General features: G+C 33.3%; 2 protein-coding genes across 3 annotated transcripts; both read right to left on the minus strand.

The window, feature by feature from the left end:
* Positions 1-3,442: 3,442 nt before the first annotated feature.
* LOC109182531 (small nuclear ribonucleoprotein Sm D2-like) lies at positions 3,443-5,896 on the minus strand. Of its 2 annotated transcripts, XM_019332669.1 has the most exons (7): positions 5,784-5,896; positions 5,638-5,676; positions 5,154-5,178; positions 4,831-4,905; positions 4,524-4,628; positions 4,317-4,436; positions 3,443-3,719 (listed from the first exon to the last, which is right to left on the minus strand). In XM_019332669.1, exons 2-6 carry the CDS (start codon positions 5,640-5,642, stop codon positions 4,320-4,322), a joined length of 327 nt encoding a protein of 108 aa, XP_019188214.1. In that variant the 5' UTR covers positions 5,643-5,676; positions 5,784-5,896; the 3' UTR covers positions 3,443-3,719; positions 4,317-4,319. The 2 variants fall into 2 exon arrangements, with proteins under 2 accessions (XP_019188214.1, XP_019188215.1); XM_019332670.1 differs by lacking the exon at positions 5,784-5,896 and having other exon boundaries at positions 5,638-5,781.
* A 1,518-nt stretch (positions 5,897-7,414) lies between these two features.
* On the minus strand, positions 7,415-13,855 carry LOC109182572 (caffeoylshikimate esterase-like). Its single transcript, XM_019332725.1, has 8 exons — positions 13,694-13,855; positions 13,465-13,555; positions 12,517-12,549; positions 9,167-9,313; positions 8,790-8,956; positions 8,603-8,740; positions 8,016-8,114; positions 7,415-7,934 (listed from the first exon to the last, which is right to left on the minus strand). The coding sequence occupies exons 1-8, from the start codon at positions 13,715-13,717 to the stop codon at positions 7,530-7,532; spliced, it is 1,104 nt and encodes a 367-aa protein (XP_019188270.1). The 5' UTR covers positions 13,718-13,855; the 3' UTR covers positions 7,415-7,529.
* Between the last annotated feature and the right edge of the window lie 3,315 nt (positions 13,856-17,170).

The raw sequence follows: 17,170 nt of genomic DNA on the forward strand, positions 1-17,170 counted from the left end.
GAATTGAAATGGAATATGTAGTATAAAGTCCAAAATGTCCATTGTTGTTGTGGTATTAAATTTAGGTTAAAAAAGGGAGGGGTAATTTTGTCTCATTACTAGCTAGCTTCTTTTTTTTTCCCTAAAATCCCAGGAATTAAAATCACAGGGGGACATAAGATTTTAATTCCATGAAAGTGGGGGAATTGCAATTCCATGGAATTGCAATTCCTTCCAACCAAACATAGGAATTTTAAGGCCTTTGGAATTATCTGGGGATTAAGTAGAAAATGAATTTAAATTCACTCCAACCAAACACCCTATAAAGTGTAAACTGATAAAAAATAGAATTAAGAAAAATGTAAACTGATAAAAAATAGAATTAAGACAAATATAAATATTTAGGAAAGTGGTACTCGATCATACAAAATTACTAATTACAAAACCCTACCTGAAGATTCACACAGCTCTTACCTAAATATGGAGAAGAGTTTCTGTCATCGGTTTCTACCTGGCGACTATGAATTGCTCATGATTCTCTTGCGCTTTATTACTGGAAAGGGTTGGTTTAACAGATTACTGGAAAGATTTTGATGCGTTTAGTTGATTACGAGTGTTTTTGTTTCACAGATTTTAGTATATATTTTGTTGTGTTTGCTTATGCATGTATGTGTGTAATTAGTGTTAATCCTGTAACGATGTTAATTGTGCTTTAAGTATGAAAAACTTGGTACTTGATAGTTAAATTAAACGACTTAATTTCGATCTCTTACCTAAGCTAAGCTAGCTTTTCTATTTTGATTTTGTTTAAAGGAGAAGTTGAGGCTGAAAATGAAATGGCTGGCTCTTTGGCTTATATCGATCAGCTTTGCAGATTTCTTACCTCACAGAGGCATTAGTACTTCACAAAATTGTTTAGTTAGGGTTTTGAATCTACATGCATGTACAATTTTGTCCAAATCATGTCAAATCTACACAATATAATTATGGCTATGTCTCGCTCTCAAAAAAGGATAGAGATTACCTCATACCAACAGGTTGGTATATATCTATCTATGCTTTACTGTTTTCATCAACATTGTAAATGGCATGTATGAATAAGGTATAGAGTATATATACTTGAGATGGAGTTGTTTAATTCTGGTTTCTTTTAACTGAATCTCAGGTTTAATTTTAGTTTCTTCGTTTTTGTTATATGTTATATTATCTAGTGAAAACAGGTTCTTAGTGTTTTTGTAGCATGACAAATCTAGTGGTTTCGTGTTTGCCTGTAGGTTATATATGGTCAGTTACGTTGTAGGATTATATTTTTCTGGTTCATGGCGTGGTCCATGCCAGCCAGCAATTTACAACAAAATTTTGTTGTTGAAACATATGAAGCCCTTTTACCCAAAGGAGATTTTCTTTCATCTCATCTGACAAAGGTGAAGGAAGCATCATATCATTTCACAGCTACATACTTTAATTTCATTTGAGAAAATGCCATGGCTCTCAAGCAGACATTCAAAGTGAGGGCAATTCCACATCTAGTGATACTGGATGAAACAGGCAAGGTTTCAAGTGGTGAAGGCATTAGACTCGTCAAGCATTTTGGGGCCGAGGGCTATCCGTTTACAACAGAAAGAATTCATTACTTGAGAGAGGGAGAAGAGAGAGCTAAAAATGATAGAGTTCAAAAATTATGAAACTAGAGGAACGAATTCTAAAGACAAACGGCAAGTAAACCGACAATGAATGAAGCAATTTTTTGTTGGTTTTGTTTTTGTTTTCTATTACTTTATTTAAAAGTATTAAAATAATTTTTTAAAATGTAATATTTTAATAGGATGACCGCAGGCGATAACAAAAATCGGAGAAACAGGTCAAATTTTGTTGAATTGTATTATTTTGGATAGTTCGAGAACATAATTGTAATTTTTTTTTTACTTAAATGGTCCAATTGCATTTTTGTATGTAATTAGGTGACTAATTTGATCATTTTTCTTAAAAGAGTTAATCAACGATTTAGTCCCTCAATTATTAGCGAACTATTAATGTAGTCCCTCAATTGCTTATTCATCGATTTGGTCCCCGAAAATAATTGTTTTTAGTCGATTTAGTCCCTCAGGCCGTAGTCCGTCAACAAGCCGGCGAGAACTCCGGTTAACCATGGGCAATTTGGTCTTTTCACGCCATCTTCTTCATCCTCTGACCGAGTACTCTTCAGTTCCAACTTTCCGCATAATCCGTATTTCCCAATTAACTTTCTACCAAACTTAAATAATATTTATAACTCCACAACTACAAATATTATTTAAGCTTTCATGGTAGTACATTTGAAACATTAATCTCCATAACTATATAAAATTTCCAACAGTGATTTTCATCTCAAGCGGTCTTGGTCGATCGTCCTTTGATGAATTTAAGTTTATAAACATATATTTTTATACATTAATTTTTATTTTTTAAAATAGATTTATTATCCAAGCCCAATCCCAGTAAAGTGTATCCTAAACACTAACAGGGCGTTTGGTTGAAAGTGGGAATTACGTGGTAAAGAAATTACAATTATGTGGGAGAAAATTACTGGGAATAAAGTGAGAATTTAAATTCTAGTGTTTGGTTTACAGGAATAGAATTACTGGGAATTTTAATTCCAATGTTTGGTATACATGGGAATTGAAATGGAATATGTAGTATAAAGTCCAAAATGTCCATTGTTGTTGTGGTATTAAATTTAGGTTAAAAAAGGGAGGGGTAATTTTGTCTCATTACTATCTTCTTTTTTTTCCCTAAAATCCCAAGAATTAAAATCACAGGGGGACATAAGATTTTAATTCCATGAAAGTGGGGGAATTGCAATTCATGTGATCACTGTTGCCGCTATTATGGATAAGCGCGCCCTCCAAACCTCCGAAGATAACATGTATAACCTACTTCCTAAACAAGGGAGGTGGTCGATGACTATCATGCTCCGACTCCTTTGACTTAGTGTCTTTATTGCTTTTCTTAAAAACTTTCTTCCAAGATTTCTTCTCCTAATCCTTCGTCACAAATTGAGCCAGAATTAACTTTGTATCTTCAATATCATGTTCCCTAACCCGGTGAAAGGCGCAATATTTGGACTTATCTTCCCCATCTCAACTTGATTCTGGTTACTGGACCATATTGCACGATTGAATGTAATCAAATACCTCAACTAACAGTCTATTCAAGAGGGTGAAGATCGGGACAACACTCTCCTGACCTCTCGCTAACTAATCTCCATGTCTTTGATCCACTAACGATCCTTTTTGCTTGGGCAGACTTTTTCTCGTCGTTTGGCCATGTTCACCTTTCATGTACCAGCATAATCTCTTGCTCAACGCAAATGTTTAAAAATTAAGTTGGACAGATTACATGAATTTGACTTGTTATTTGTTAAGGAACTAATTGCACTTTTTTTCCAACAACATTTTCACGGGTAGTTAACTAATTAAGTGGCTAATATGAACCCTTTTCCAAAATACAAAAGCTCCACAAACTGATACACATTTGATTCACTTAAGCATGATTACAAAATCTCCCTCACAAATCTAACAAACATCCCGACAAATTCTTCAACTAAGAACAATACACATAGCAGCAATAGCAAGACTAGTAGTACATTATAAGGAAAAGTCAGCTCTAAAATATCATACAATGAGTCCACATTAAACCAAAATGCCATATTGCTCCTATGCGGGGGCCAGTGCCAAGAGAAATATTGTTGCAGTAGTTACCTGCATAGTAGAAAGGCATTACAAACTTATACCAAGTACTCACCTAAATGTGATTATCATGAACAAACAACAGTGTCACAAAGATGTAGAAGAACTAAGTTTTAGGACATTGCACAAGAAGCAAATATGCTTGAAAAAATTGGTCTGCCTTCCAACAAAATGATTCAGACAAGGCACAAATCCATACGGAATACAGGTACACAATCAGGTTATTACATTTACCAATCTGACCAGCACTTTGCCCCTTAATTGGGCCGGCCCGGAGCGAATGGGGATTAATCTGAGTATGGTACAGGATTAAAGGTGCTCCTACAATTAGGGCCTGCTCAGACACCTTATGACTTAACCCACCCCCCCCCCCCCCCCCCCCAAAAAAAAAAAGTACTAACTACTAAAGCACAAATAAAGATCTCAAAAGGTAAAAGTTTATGGTTGTATTTCTCCACAAAAACACATCTACAAGGCACTCTCCATGCTAACAACCAACCCAATTTTCATTTCATTAACATTAGTTGATCTAGCAGAGATATGAAAAGGGTAGTGCCACATTTCAAAAATAAAAAATGATATCGAGATTCGAGAACAATAAAAAAATACCTTCTATTTAGGATTTCTGAGAACAATGATCACTGAATCTCCACGAAGGAACATCTTGCTAATAAACCTGTCCTTGTTAACAGGTAGTGCTTTCTTTTTCCCTTTGCCAGTCTTTGGAACCTAAAGGTGAAGTCAAAAAATATAATAAATGGGCAAAGTTCTAACCAGTAATGTTTCACAACATCTAAATCAGTCCAAGGAACTAACCTCAGTCCACATCTCTCTAACATTTTCCAGCACCATATTGCAGTGACGATCAAAAGCCCTGACACGGCCCAGAAGCTTTCTGTTGTTACGGCAATTTATGAGAACCTGAGGGCCAGAAATAAAGTTAGAAACATATGCAACTCGGATATTTTTATTTCCAAATGCACTATTTCATATCATATATGTGCTTAATCTAGCAGTTAAGGTTCAGCTGTAATTATATACCAGCCTGCAAACACTTTGACACATGTATGTTTTTTTATTGAGTGAGATGTAGAGGGTTTTAGATCACTATGAAATCAGATACCTGAGTGTTGTTTCTAACACTCATCATAAGAACAGAAAGTGGGCCAGTGTTGAATTCCTCTTCCTCATTCTTCGCCTGTCAGGAACAATACAGAATGGAATAAAATTCAACCATCCCACAATCCAAAACATTTGTTCACAAAAAAACAAATAAATAGATCAATTACATAAATAAAAGGAAGAATACATTAGTATGCTTAATAAAGAACTACTCTACAGGCAAAATCATTAGGAAAACTGAAAACATGATTGGAAGATAACCGAAAAGTAATTAGTAAAGATGGCATAATAAAAACAAATCATGAAAACAGAAGGCTAACTTACAGGGGCATCCTCTTCCATGGGCCGACTGCATATATCAAGAAAAAAATATATAAAAAAAATAAACAATTAGTAATCAAGATTACATAAAAATGAATGAATAAATAAATAAATAAATAAATAACTCCTAGAGTTAGTTTTTATGTGCTAAATGAGTTACAACAATACAATGTCAGAATATGTGAATGACTTCCTCACACTTGATCATTGAAGTAACCATCCATGATGCCATTAGACGTCTATCTGGAATAATTAGGAAACTGTAAACCCAAATTTCTAAAGACACCAGCTTCTCCATTCAGTAAGAAAAAAGTGGTTTCCCCTGGTTATGGTTTAAAGTTTAAGATTATGCTAAAGAAAACTGTTTCTCATAAATCATATAGTGTATAGAATTTCAATACGACCTACGGAAAGAATACCCATCAATATCAACACTTTTAAGAAGAAGGAAAAAAAAAATGGAGTTAGAGTTAACAGATCAACTAACCTCATCTTGGATCGAATAGGAGGACTCCGAAGGTAAAAACTGCAAGAAGAATCAGAGCACGGTTTATAACAACTATAATTTTCGGAAGATAGATCGAAAAGCAGAAACCGACCGAACTTTAGAGCAAAATCGAGAGCGAAACTTACAGAATAGAGGGTTTTACGGATTAGGGTTTTGGAATCGTCAAATTGAAGAGGAGCGCGATTGTAAACGGCTCTTCTTAGTCTTCGAGACTAGAGTAGAGGGAAAGCGATGAGATTAGAAACATCTCAGTGGGCCTTATGCAAAACTATATTGGGCTTAAAGTCATCAGCCCATTACAGCTTTTATCAATCGTTATGCCATGGAACCGTGTTCACCAGGATGGTGAACACAGTCCCAAACGATAACGGTGTTCGTAAGTGGCACCGTTATCTTCACCAATTTTTTTCTTTTTTAGTTAATAGCACGACTTTTCTTCTTTATTTTCACAATTCGCGGTTTCACTTCCCATTCGCGCAAGCTTCTTCAACACTCATAAATTATGAATGTACATGCATGGATTTATGAATGTGCAGTTATGAAATTATGAATTTTCAGTTATGAGATTATGAATTTACAGAAAATTCATAATTACATAACTGTAAATTCATAATCTCATAACAGAAAATTCATAATTTAATAAATGTAAATTCATAATCTGAACATAGAATGCAAAACATCGTTAAGAGCACATTAACTAAATTTTGTTTTTTCCCTGTAAAAAAGACGCTATTTTGGAACGTGTTCACAAAGCATGGTGAACACGTTTCCATGACATAATTTGCGAGCTTTTAATTATAATGCAAAATCAGTTACTCGCCCATCTGTTTTACTGGTCCAGTAAATTTAGAGTTTTAATAACTTTTGTATATTTTTAAATGGTACATTAAATGATTAAATACACTCTCGAACTTTATATGAAAAGTCAATTAGGTCATTAAACTTTTAAAATGTGTAATTAAACACATTAAATATCATTTTAGTACATCAAAACTTAAAATCGGATAGTGACCTATAATAGCAGGTTGCTAGAGTTCCGACGATGTTCCAACTACCTCAGTGGGGAGGGGGGGGAGTCTTCGATTGCCTTCTTTGAAGAAGGCGACCAACAAGTCGCTTTGTCCGATGCAAAAAAGCGACCAATGGGTCACGCCTTCTCCTTCTCAATCGATCGAAAAAGGTGACCGGCGACCATTTGTCGGTTGTCGGTCGTTAGGTTTCTCCCGGAGGTAATCGGAGCATCGCCGAAACCCTAGTGACCTGCTATTACAAGTCACTAACTGATTTTTGGACTTTAATGCACTAAAGTGATGACTTGTGCTCAATTATCGTTACTTTTAAAATTAGTTTGGAGACTTAATTGACTTTTCGTATGAAATTTTGGGGCATATTTGACAATCTATAAAAATCATTAAAAGTTTATAAATATAAATATAAACTTTTGTTGACTCATACAGATTCTACAAAAGTCTACAAAATTTTATAAAAAACCATTTAAAATGTATAAACATATATTATTTTAAAAGTCAATTTGTTTTTTTTTTTTTGTTATGAAAGTCTTAATTGAATACACCCTTGTATTTGTGGTATAAATTTGACTACGTTTGATCAGAGTATTAGACTAGGTACCTGAGGTTATTGTTTGATTTATACCAAATACCATGATTGATGAAACACGGCCTCTCACTCCGCTGGTAACAAAAACACTGTATAACTCTGCAGGTCTTCATGCAAATTAAAACCACAAAACAACGGATTATAACTAGGATAAATTTAGGTGGTTTTTGTTATTCCATTTCCTTCAAAAACAACGTAACCACGATTAACATTGTGCAGGATAATAGTAGAGGTTTTAGGTTTATGTTTAATGTTTAATTATTACACTGCAGATCAGAATCGTAGTGGTGGAAGCGACGGCCCTTCCACCCACATAAATAATTCCCACGATGTGTTGTACTCAGTTTCTGGGCCTTCATTGAACGGCCGGGAGATGCCATTTTGGCGATCATCATCTCGTCGGGAACGCTAAGGTTGTTGTTTCCTTGGAAACTAGTATCTGCAGATTCTACAGACCGCTTGTCAAGCCATGAAATGATATCGGAGAAGACAACCTCAATGTTCTCATCAGGCTCCCCAGATGTCAAACCGTGCCACATTCCTGGGTACAATTTTATGGTCTTGTCTTCACTGCTGGCTTGTTCATACAAGGCCTTGCTAATCTCTGGATCAGTCACCGTATCCGCTTCCCCGTGCAACACGAAAAATGGGAGCGTAATCTGACAAAAGCAGTCAAATATTTTAATTTCTGGGCATGGTATGATGAAAACATGCATGTAGGGGAGGATATGGAGTTGTACCTCATGCAAACTTTCCTCAAGGTTCATGCTAGTTCTTAGCATTTCTAGAGCCGTTTTCAGCTTGGGCTTGTGTTGGTAGATCAACTTGTTGCTTCGAATCTACGACTCAACATATATTAACATCAAACATTTACCACTATGCTAATAAAAGTTGTAACTATATAGTACTGAAGGTCGGGATAACTTTAGTTTCTTATTATAGACCGTCATCACATTTTCTAGAAATAGGTTGGTGCTGGATTTGCCTCTTCACCAGCCTTCGCCCAACAACCCCTAATCACCAATTGATAGATTAGACCCTTTAGTGACCTCTGCCCCATAAGATTCGTGAAAGGGTAGAAATAATGTATGCAATAATACGATATGCAATTCAGCTTGATATGGTAGCAAGATGCTAGACTCAGCCCTCTTTTCGCCTCCTAACACGTACAACGCAAGTGTAAATTTATTTCTTTATACTTGCGTAGTAGTCAGTACTACAGTCCGATTGCAGATGACACTAAACTGGAACCCAACACAATATAATAATGTTTCTTAATTGATAACTAAACCAATTATATACGGAGTATTTGAAGTGGATGGGTCACCTCTTCTCGTTTGACAGGGTCCTTGAAAGCTAAATCGATGACGTCTTTTGTGGGGACTATCTTCCATTTGGGAATGACGTCTTCCACCTTGGTTAGCAAGCTTATTATCAATGGATGTGGCTTCACCTTCTCTGATATCTGCCCGCAAATTCATTAAAGCGTTTAATTTTATAAAATTGAAATATACAATTAAATACGTTATCACATCGTTGATTAATTGTACCTTACACATAGGAGCAACCAAAATTCCACCATGCCAGAAAGAAGGATCCTTCTTGTGTATTAGGAGAGCCACCGCCCCTCCCATTGATTCTCCATATAGAAATCTTCTCTTCTCTCTGTATTCCGGTTGCGCTAAAATTCAACACAACAACACAACTTCAGCTTACCCATATATGATGAAACAATTAATACATTAAATAGTTTGTGACGAAATTAAATATTTAAAGACGTATAAATAGCATTTTGACTCTTTATGCGTCATTAAGTTAAGAAAGTATGTATAGACAAATATTACATTATAATAAAATCAATAGAGCATTTTTGGATAAACAATAGCTTTACCAGAAATTGATTTGAAGAAGGTGGTGCAGTCATTTACAATATTTTCGAATCTTTTGATGTAACAACGGGCACCCATTGACCATCCGTGCCCTTCATAATCGATTCCGAACACTGCGTACCCGTAACTTGCTAGCGTCTTTCCCACAACTACTCACAAATAAATATATCAAAAACTAAAACTTTTTAGGGTTTATATGACAAAGACACTCATCTTATGTTCTTACTTGGTTGTTAACCTAATTAAACCAACTAAGCTAGATCTTCAAGAATATTAGATAGATGTCGATTACAATATTTTTATTTACGAGAAAGCTCATAGTAGCTATCCGAGCAACACTTTGAGTGAAGTCTGCTTTAATCCTAGTTGACAAAGAACAATAATGAAATAAACTAATTTAGATTACCTATAGGCTATAATTGACCAACACAAACTAAGAATACTAATAAGCAACTTTCATAGAGGTTAAACTTAAAATCTTGTGGTTATCACGCAACTATCTCACACCATAGGTGTAATTTAAATAGTTCATAGTCTAATTATCAAAATTTTAATTAAAGATATAAAAATCAAGTATAATTAAAATGATTGAATCGCCGCATATAGAACGTGGCCTTACTACTACTGGCTAGAAATAGCAGTAGTATTAATTACCACTCACCAATAATAATGCCATTTTTTAAAAATTTATTGCCCTTCCCCCGTTTGAGTCTCCAACCTTAAGGAACCCCACATTCTGATCCCGATATAATATTTGAAAAGATATAAATTACGGTGACTCAATGACTCAACATATATGACTAAATGTCAGTGCGCACAAAGGATCTGTCCATTTTGAAAATAATCCCTACACTGTTGCTGCTGAGATTTGGACTTTAATCTCTTCTCTCAAATACTACTTACTGAACCAGTGATTTAAGATCGTACGGATATTAATTTATTGCCATGTATGAAAGGGGTGAAGCTATAATAATATAACACTGCCACCGACTAAAAAGCAAATGCATTGAATTTAAGTCATTCAACAATCTTACCAGCAGCAATAAATGAAAAGGAAAGCAAGTCTTGTGGAGAGAGATAAAAATTAAATGAAAAAAAAATTGTAAACAGGCATGGTGGATCAGCTTGTAATTCTGTGAAGTATATGAAATTAAGTGAGGACAGTTGGAACAGGGTTTGGATGGCTTCAACTCTACCCATCTGTTAGACTGTTACCCAACATAATAATAACACCATTATAATATAAGTAATAATTACACTTGGTACAACTTTAGTAAAATAAAATGTGATACTATTTTCAAATTTATTCTTCTGAGTACAAATTATTCAACATAAATATATAGTTTAACTATCAATTTAAACTTTTAATTGAAATAAAATATATTTTTTAGTGTTGGAGTTGCCTATGTTAACCAATACAAATTAAGAGTTCGTTTGGGAAGCAGTAAAATGATTTTTGGAAAATATTTTCTAAAAAATAAATCATTTTCCAAAAAACATTGTTATTTTCGGTGTTTGGGAGCACAACAAAAAACTGTCTTCGTGTGTTTGTTCATTTTTCAAAAAAATGAGCAGGAAAATCACAAACAATATCATCAAAGTCCAAATGTAAAAATCTAAATTTCAAAATTCACAAACAATATACACAAGTTCTACTCTGTATTAGCATTATTAGAATTCACAAACAAAATAGGGGTAGAAACCCGTTGGCCTCCAGTTTGGTGGACTGGTTTCTGGAAGTTTACGGCTATGAGTTTTCGTCCACAGCCGGAAACCATTTCAGATGAGGCGGATGGACTATGGAGAAGGATAGGTTAGAAAATGACTTTCCCTAAATAAAAAATAAAAAAAAAAGGAAGTCATTTTCTTGAAATCTTGGTCATTTTCTATTGAACAAGGCTTTGTTTTCCATTAACCTTACATTTTTCTCTTTGTCAAATACTGTTAAGCCAAAAAATAATTTTTAAAAATTATTTTTCAGATTTTCAAACACTCCTAAAAAGTAAAAACTATAATTTAGACATTGTAAAAAGTTTTTTTTTTAATAATTGGGATAGATTGGAATAGATGGACTACTTTTGGACAGTTTTACTATAATATTTTAAAATAAAAAGTTTGTTACAATTAAAAAATCAACTGGTATGGTTGGTCAGCTGTGAAGTAATAGAGGACAGGTGGAACTTGGAACAGGTGACGGATGCCTTGAGTTCAGTACAATGTTTGTTCATCCGTTCCTTTGCCTAATTAATTACATTTGACCTTTTTTTTTTTTTTTTTTCCTTTAGATCACGAAATGTCTTAAGTAAGTTTTATTTATAGGTATTTCAAATCAGTCTAATTAAAGGATAAAATGCTAGTAATATTGTTTTTTTATACGATGTGAAGTTTTTAACTCCTGACATCTCTTAAGAGAAAAAAGTTCACGATTACTCTGACCAACAATACTGATTTATATTTGAACATTTTAAAGTCTAAAATTAGAAAAACATTTTTTTTTTCATTTTTGTCTGTTTGTGATTGTGATAGTTAACTTGCCCAAGTACAACAAAATATCTAAATAACTTTCAAGAAAAATTGAAGCCATAACCATTCAAATAACTCTCTCAATATAATGCTCAAAAATTTCTTGACCTACAAACCTAACAAGGTTCATTTAGAGAGAGAAAAAGACTGAAATTAATCGAGTTAATACCATATAGGGTCCTCCAAGTATAGTGATTTTATCGCATTTAGTAATAAACTTTTAAATTGACCACCCGTGATCCTTCGACTTTCAAATTGTTACCATTTATGGTCAAAGTTAACAACTTATGGTCCTTCAACTATCAAATTTTAACCACTCATGGTCCTTCCAGGAGGACTACAATATGTTAAATTTTGAAATTTGAAGGACCAAAAATGGTTAACTTTGACCACAGATGGTAATAATTTGATAGTCAAAGAGCTATAGGTGATCAATTTGAAAATTTAGAAATAAATATAACGAAACAATTATACTCAATGGATTGAATTAGAGTGGCACAATGAAAGCGTGGTGGGCGCATAACCCACAAATCTCAGGATCAAAACTTGGCCATGATAATCTTTGAACTTTTTCATAAATTCATCTTCTCAATTGAAAAAAAAAAATTATTAAAAAAAAATTATTATATATATATATATATATATATATATATATAAAATATATATATATATATATATATATATATATATATATATATAATATATATATATATATATATATATATATATATATATATATATATATATATATATATATATATATGAGAGAGAGAGAGAGGAAATAGTGAAAAAATAATAAAAATGAGGAGGGTTCATCAGTCATCATTACCTTTCATGAAATAACTGCATTCCATGCCATACCCTGCAACAAAACAACCATACTACAATACTCAGTCACGCCCACTCAAACAGTAAATAATAAATAGGCGTTACTCACAAAGAAAGAAATTGTGTAACTTTAATTATTAAGTTATAGGTGCATGACATCTTACACTATAAATATTTAAAATGTAAAAATAAGTACTTTTTTACATTTTTAACGATGTTATATTTTTAGTTCACCCATGCTAACCAATTAAGAAATAAAACTGTTTAGTCATAATTTAATGAGTAAAACTGTAACGTACCAGCATAAACTATAACATGATGAGAAAATTTGAGACCCCATACTCATACTAAAGAATTAAGAACTATATTGTATTGTTATTCAAGCATACTACAAGGTTGAATATGCAACTCCTTTTTTTTATTTGGTTGGCCCATACGACCTTACTCTAGAGTCATTACGAAAGTAAATCGCGAGTCCCCAATTATATTTGCGCATAAGAAAATATTACATTTACTCCCAACTTCTATTTACTCTGTCAAATCTTTGATGTAGGTACTTTTCCTGAGACCCACATAATGAAAATACTCTATCCTTATTTGACACATCATGAAATAAAAGTGATGGATTAGAATTTAAGAGTACATACAGTAAAACTCTTGCGCATAAGGGATCAACCCAAACCATCTGACACCTCAAATTGACGTCTTCAGTCATAACTTTTACATCAAGCTGCGATGAACCAATTATCCTAAGTTCCAGCTAATTTTTATTTTATTTTTAACAAAAGGCAAATTTTAAAGGAGGACCCAGATCTTTTTGAATGCTACTAACTCTATTACATTATACTATCTGTTCAAAAGGATGACCCAGATCTAAAAAAAAAAAAAAAATGCATGTTTCCTAATAAAGAAAAATAAAGGGGAGAAGAGAGAGAGAGAGAGTAGAGACCATGACAGAGGAAAACAATGGCCTTGGGAGAAGACAAGGGCAGCCATCTGCAAGTAAAGAGCTTCACTCCTCTTGAATTCCTTATATATTCCTGACCATAATTTCAGAAATATTGATTTCGAATCATTTCACTTTATTTCTTCTCATCATAAATAGCTACCAAGTAAGAGAAAAAGGGGAAACTTTGAAAAGAAGAATGCAGGAAAAGCAGTGAAAATTACCAACCAACCTCTTGATATACAACTGCAGCCATATATTTTGGTAGCTTAGGAAAAGGAGCAAATTAAAGGGGACTGGAAATGCCACTACGGCGGAATGGGCGGCCGGCCGGCGGGGTTGGAAGCTCAAACGCTGAAGGCCGGGAAGCACTTAAATAAAGCCTCTGGGGGACGTGACTTGGGTGGGGTATTTATGTCCGTGACGAAGAAAGCGTGTGGGTAGAGCCTTTGATTTTCTTTTGTTTATACATTCTTTTTTCTTCACTTTTTTTACTTTGGAAAACTTAATGCATTAAATATATCAGTTTACCTCTGGCCTTGATTAGTAAAATAGTTAATCTATCAACTAATTTTGATTTATTTGATTATTATTAATTGTTTAATTTGTTTAAAAAATCAATTTAAATGTATGATTAAGGAGTCGTCAATTTCACCCTATTTAATCTCATGCACTCATTTGGATTGATTAAGGGCAAAAATTTATAGAAAAATACATTGTAATATTTTTGTAATTACCACAGTGTATTTCGAAATGATTGATAATATATTTGTAGATGACTCATGGTGCTTATCTATAATACTGATAATTATGGAAAGAATGCAGCCTTTTTTGGAAAAAAATCGTTTACAAAGCTTAAATTCTATTCTATAAATAAATAATTAATAGTAAAAACTTCAATAACTATAATAATAATAATTACTAATTAAACAAAAAAAAAAACACAAACAAACAAATAAGGTAATCTGGTCAATCATAATCTCATATAATATAGTAGCCAGGCAAATTTATATTGATTGCCAAAATTAAAATCCTTTGAAAACAGATATAATGTTATAGAAAATGAAAAATCACTATATACAACAATAAAATAATTACTCTTCAAAAAAAAAAAATAGCAATAAAATAATTACAATAATGGAATACAGTCAAATAGTAAATCTGTATATCACATTTTATGGACAATGGTCAATATATTTGATTTACAAAGTGCGCTTTGGGTAAAATCAATATGATGTAAACTAGCTTAAATTATCCTCAACTAATCAATTCAAACCAAGAAAGCTAATATATAACTCTCATCATCTCGTAAAAAATTGAATTTAGAATCTTGTTGTAAATACCTTCAAATACAATAATTAACTAATTATACCCATCAATTACAAAATAGTAACAATTAAATTGTGTAATGTGTAATAAATTTGTTGCACCAAAGACCAAAAATAATTGCCACCTATATATAGTTAATCATTGAATTTAAATTAGACTGAAAAAAGTTGTTCAATAATATAATCCGTGACATAGGAAGAGCTATAGATAATAGATCTATGACAATTATATTGTTATTTCAACTACCACCATTTATGTAGAGTTGGGCTACTACAATGAGAAAATTAAAATAAAATGGCACAAAGTGAAAAACACAATTAGGAGAGAGTACATTAATTAATATTGATGGAATAATCACGGAGCGGGTTTGGAGCGAAACAATATGGAGTGGGTCAAATCCAGCATCAACAACCCGCGAAGCATTGCAAATCACCCATGGGGTCGGGCAACTACCCTGGTTGTCCCTTGGGCCAACGCAAGGCCGGCTCGCCGGCCTCCGTGGACTCGGCCTCGGCCCCATGGGCTTGGCCAAGCTCCGTGCTCGGCTAAGGGCCGGGTCTTCGCGTGGAGCGAATCTTGCGGCGCGGACCACAGCTCCTCCCGCGTACCCCGGACCAGTAGCGGTCGGAGAGTATAAAAGCACTCCCCGGTGTCCTATTCAAGCATCTTCTACCTCCTTACTATAATTGTCTTGTTGTTACACGTCCTGAACCCCTGTAATAGCATTATACATCCAATTAATGCAATATTCGTCCTCGTGACGCTTATTCGTACATTATTTCTACCCCTATTATCGTTTTATTATTTATTTATTATATTCGATCATATATTCGGGTTGTATAATCCGGACCTCCGGGTTCATATAATCCATCAAATATAATGTGTGATTGCACATATTACCTACAATTAACTACGAGAATGATGGATTTTCACAGCACCGGGGAACAACTTCCAGTACCGCTTAGTGCAACAATAGCGTATATAACTAGAAAGTACCAAATTTCCTCATTTGTAAAAATTGCAATAGATAGACCAAAAATCATGTGTTATGTATGTTGGGGTTTAGATTTATGATCATATAAAACAAATATTATAACATAGTATTTCGTACGTGATAAATGTTATTAAACATGATGTATACGTAATGTAATGTTTATGTACATTAATCTTTATTTTTATGAATATTATGAACCTACTATATAACGAATGAAAATACATATAATGTACATTCAATTTAATATTTATGTATGTTAAGGTTTATGTTTATGAACATATAAAACAAATATTTTGAACATAGTACAATATTATATTATTAAACATGATACACTAACTGACACTTAATATAAATGACGCCGTTTTGGATCAAACTCCACCATATAAGGTGGACCTTGGCCCACAATTTAATTTGCGGGTTTGATGGACCCCAATGGCAAATTATATTGTGCACTAGGGCCAAAACGACGTCGTTTTGTATCTTTTTTTTTTTTTTTTTTTAGAAATTCCGTCTCCCGTTTCTGCCCTTAACTTCTATAAAAAAAATCTTTTGTTTCGGATGTACATAAACTCATAACAAAATATACATAATTTAACATAATACACATAAACTCTTAACATAAAAAACGACATCATTTTGGGTAGGGCGCACAATATAACGATTGCAATAGTTATGCTGTGCAACCGTGTGCACCATGCATGGCGACGTTGTTTTGACTAAAAACGCGCGTCCCATTAAAAAAAAAAATCAATTTCGATTCCCCTCAACAACATTATTGTGGATATATAGTTATGAATTATTGTGGATATATAGTTATGAATTTATGGATATATAGTTATGAATTTATTGGTATTTAGTTCATTCATTGTGGATATTTAGTTCATTCATTGTGGATGTTTAGTTCATTCATTCTAGATTTTGTGTTATTCATTCACTGTGGATATATAGTTATGAACTTGTGGATATATAGTTATGAATTTGTGGATATATAATTCAAATTATGCAAAAAAAAAAAAATGCTATTACCAGGAATCGAACCTGAATTTTTTTTTGTAAAGTGAAACGCGCATTTTTAATCAAAATGACTTCGTTTTTGCAACCGTGTGCAGCATGTAGCGATTACCCCTTGCGAATAGTTATGCTGTGCATCTGTATGCATCATGCATGGTGCATACGGATGCAAAAACGACGTCGTTTTATTAAAAACGAGCGTCTCCCCTTTAAAAAAAAATTCAGGTTCGATTCCTAGCAACAGCATTATGTTGTTCATTCATTATGGAATTTTAGTTCATAGATTATGAAATTATAGTTTATTGATTCTGGAATTATAGTTCATCGATTATGGAATTGTAATTCATCGATTCTGAAATTTTAGTTCATAGATTT

The sequence above is a fragment of the Ipomoea nil genome, unplaced genomic scaffold, assembly GCF_001879475.1.
Source record: "Ipomoea nil cultivar Tokyo-kokei standard unplaced genomic scaffold, Asagao_1.1 scaffold1074, whole genome shotgun sequence".
NCBI lineage: Eukaryota > Viridiplantae > Streptophyta > Magnoliopsida > Solanales > Convolvulaceae > Ipomoea > Ipomoea nil.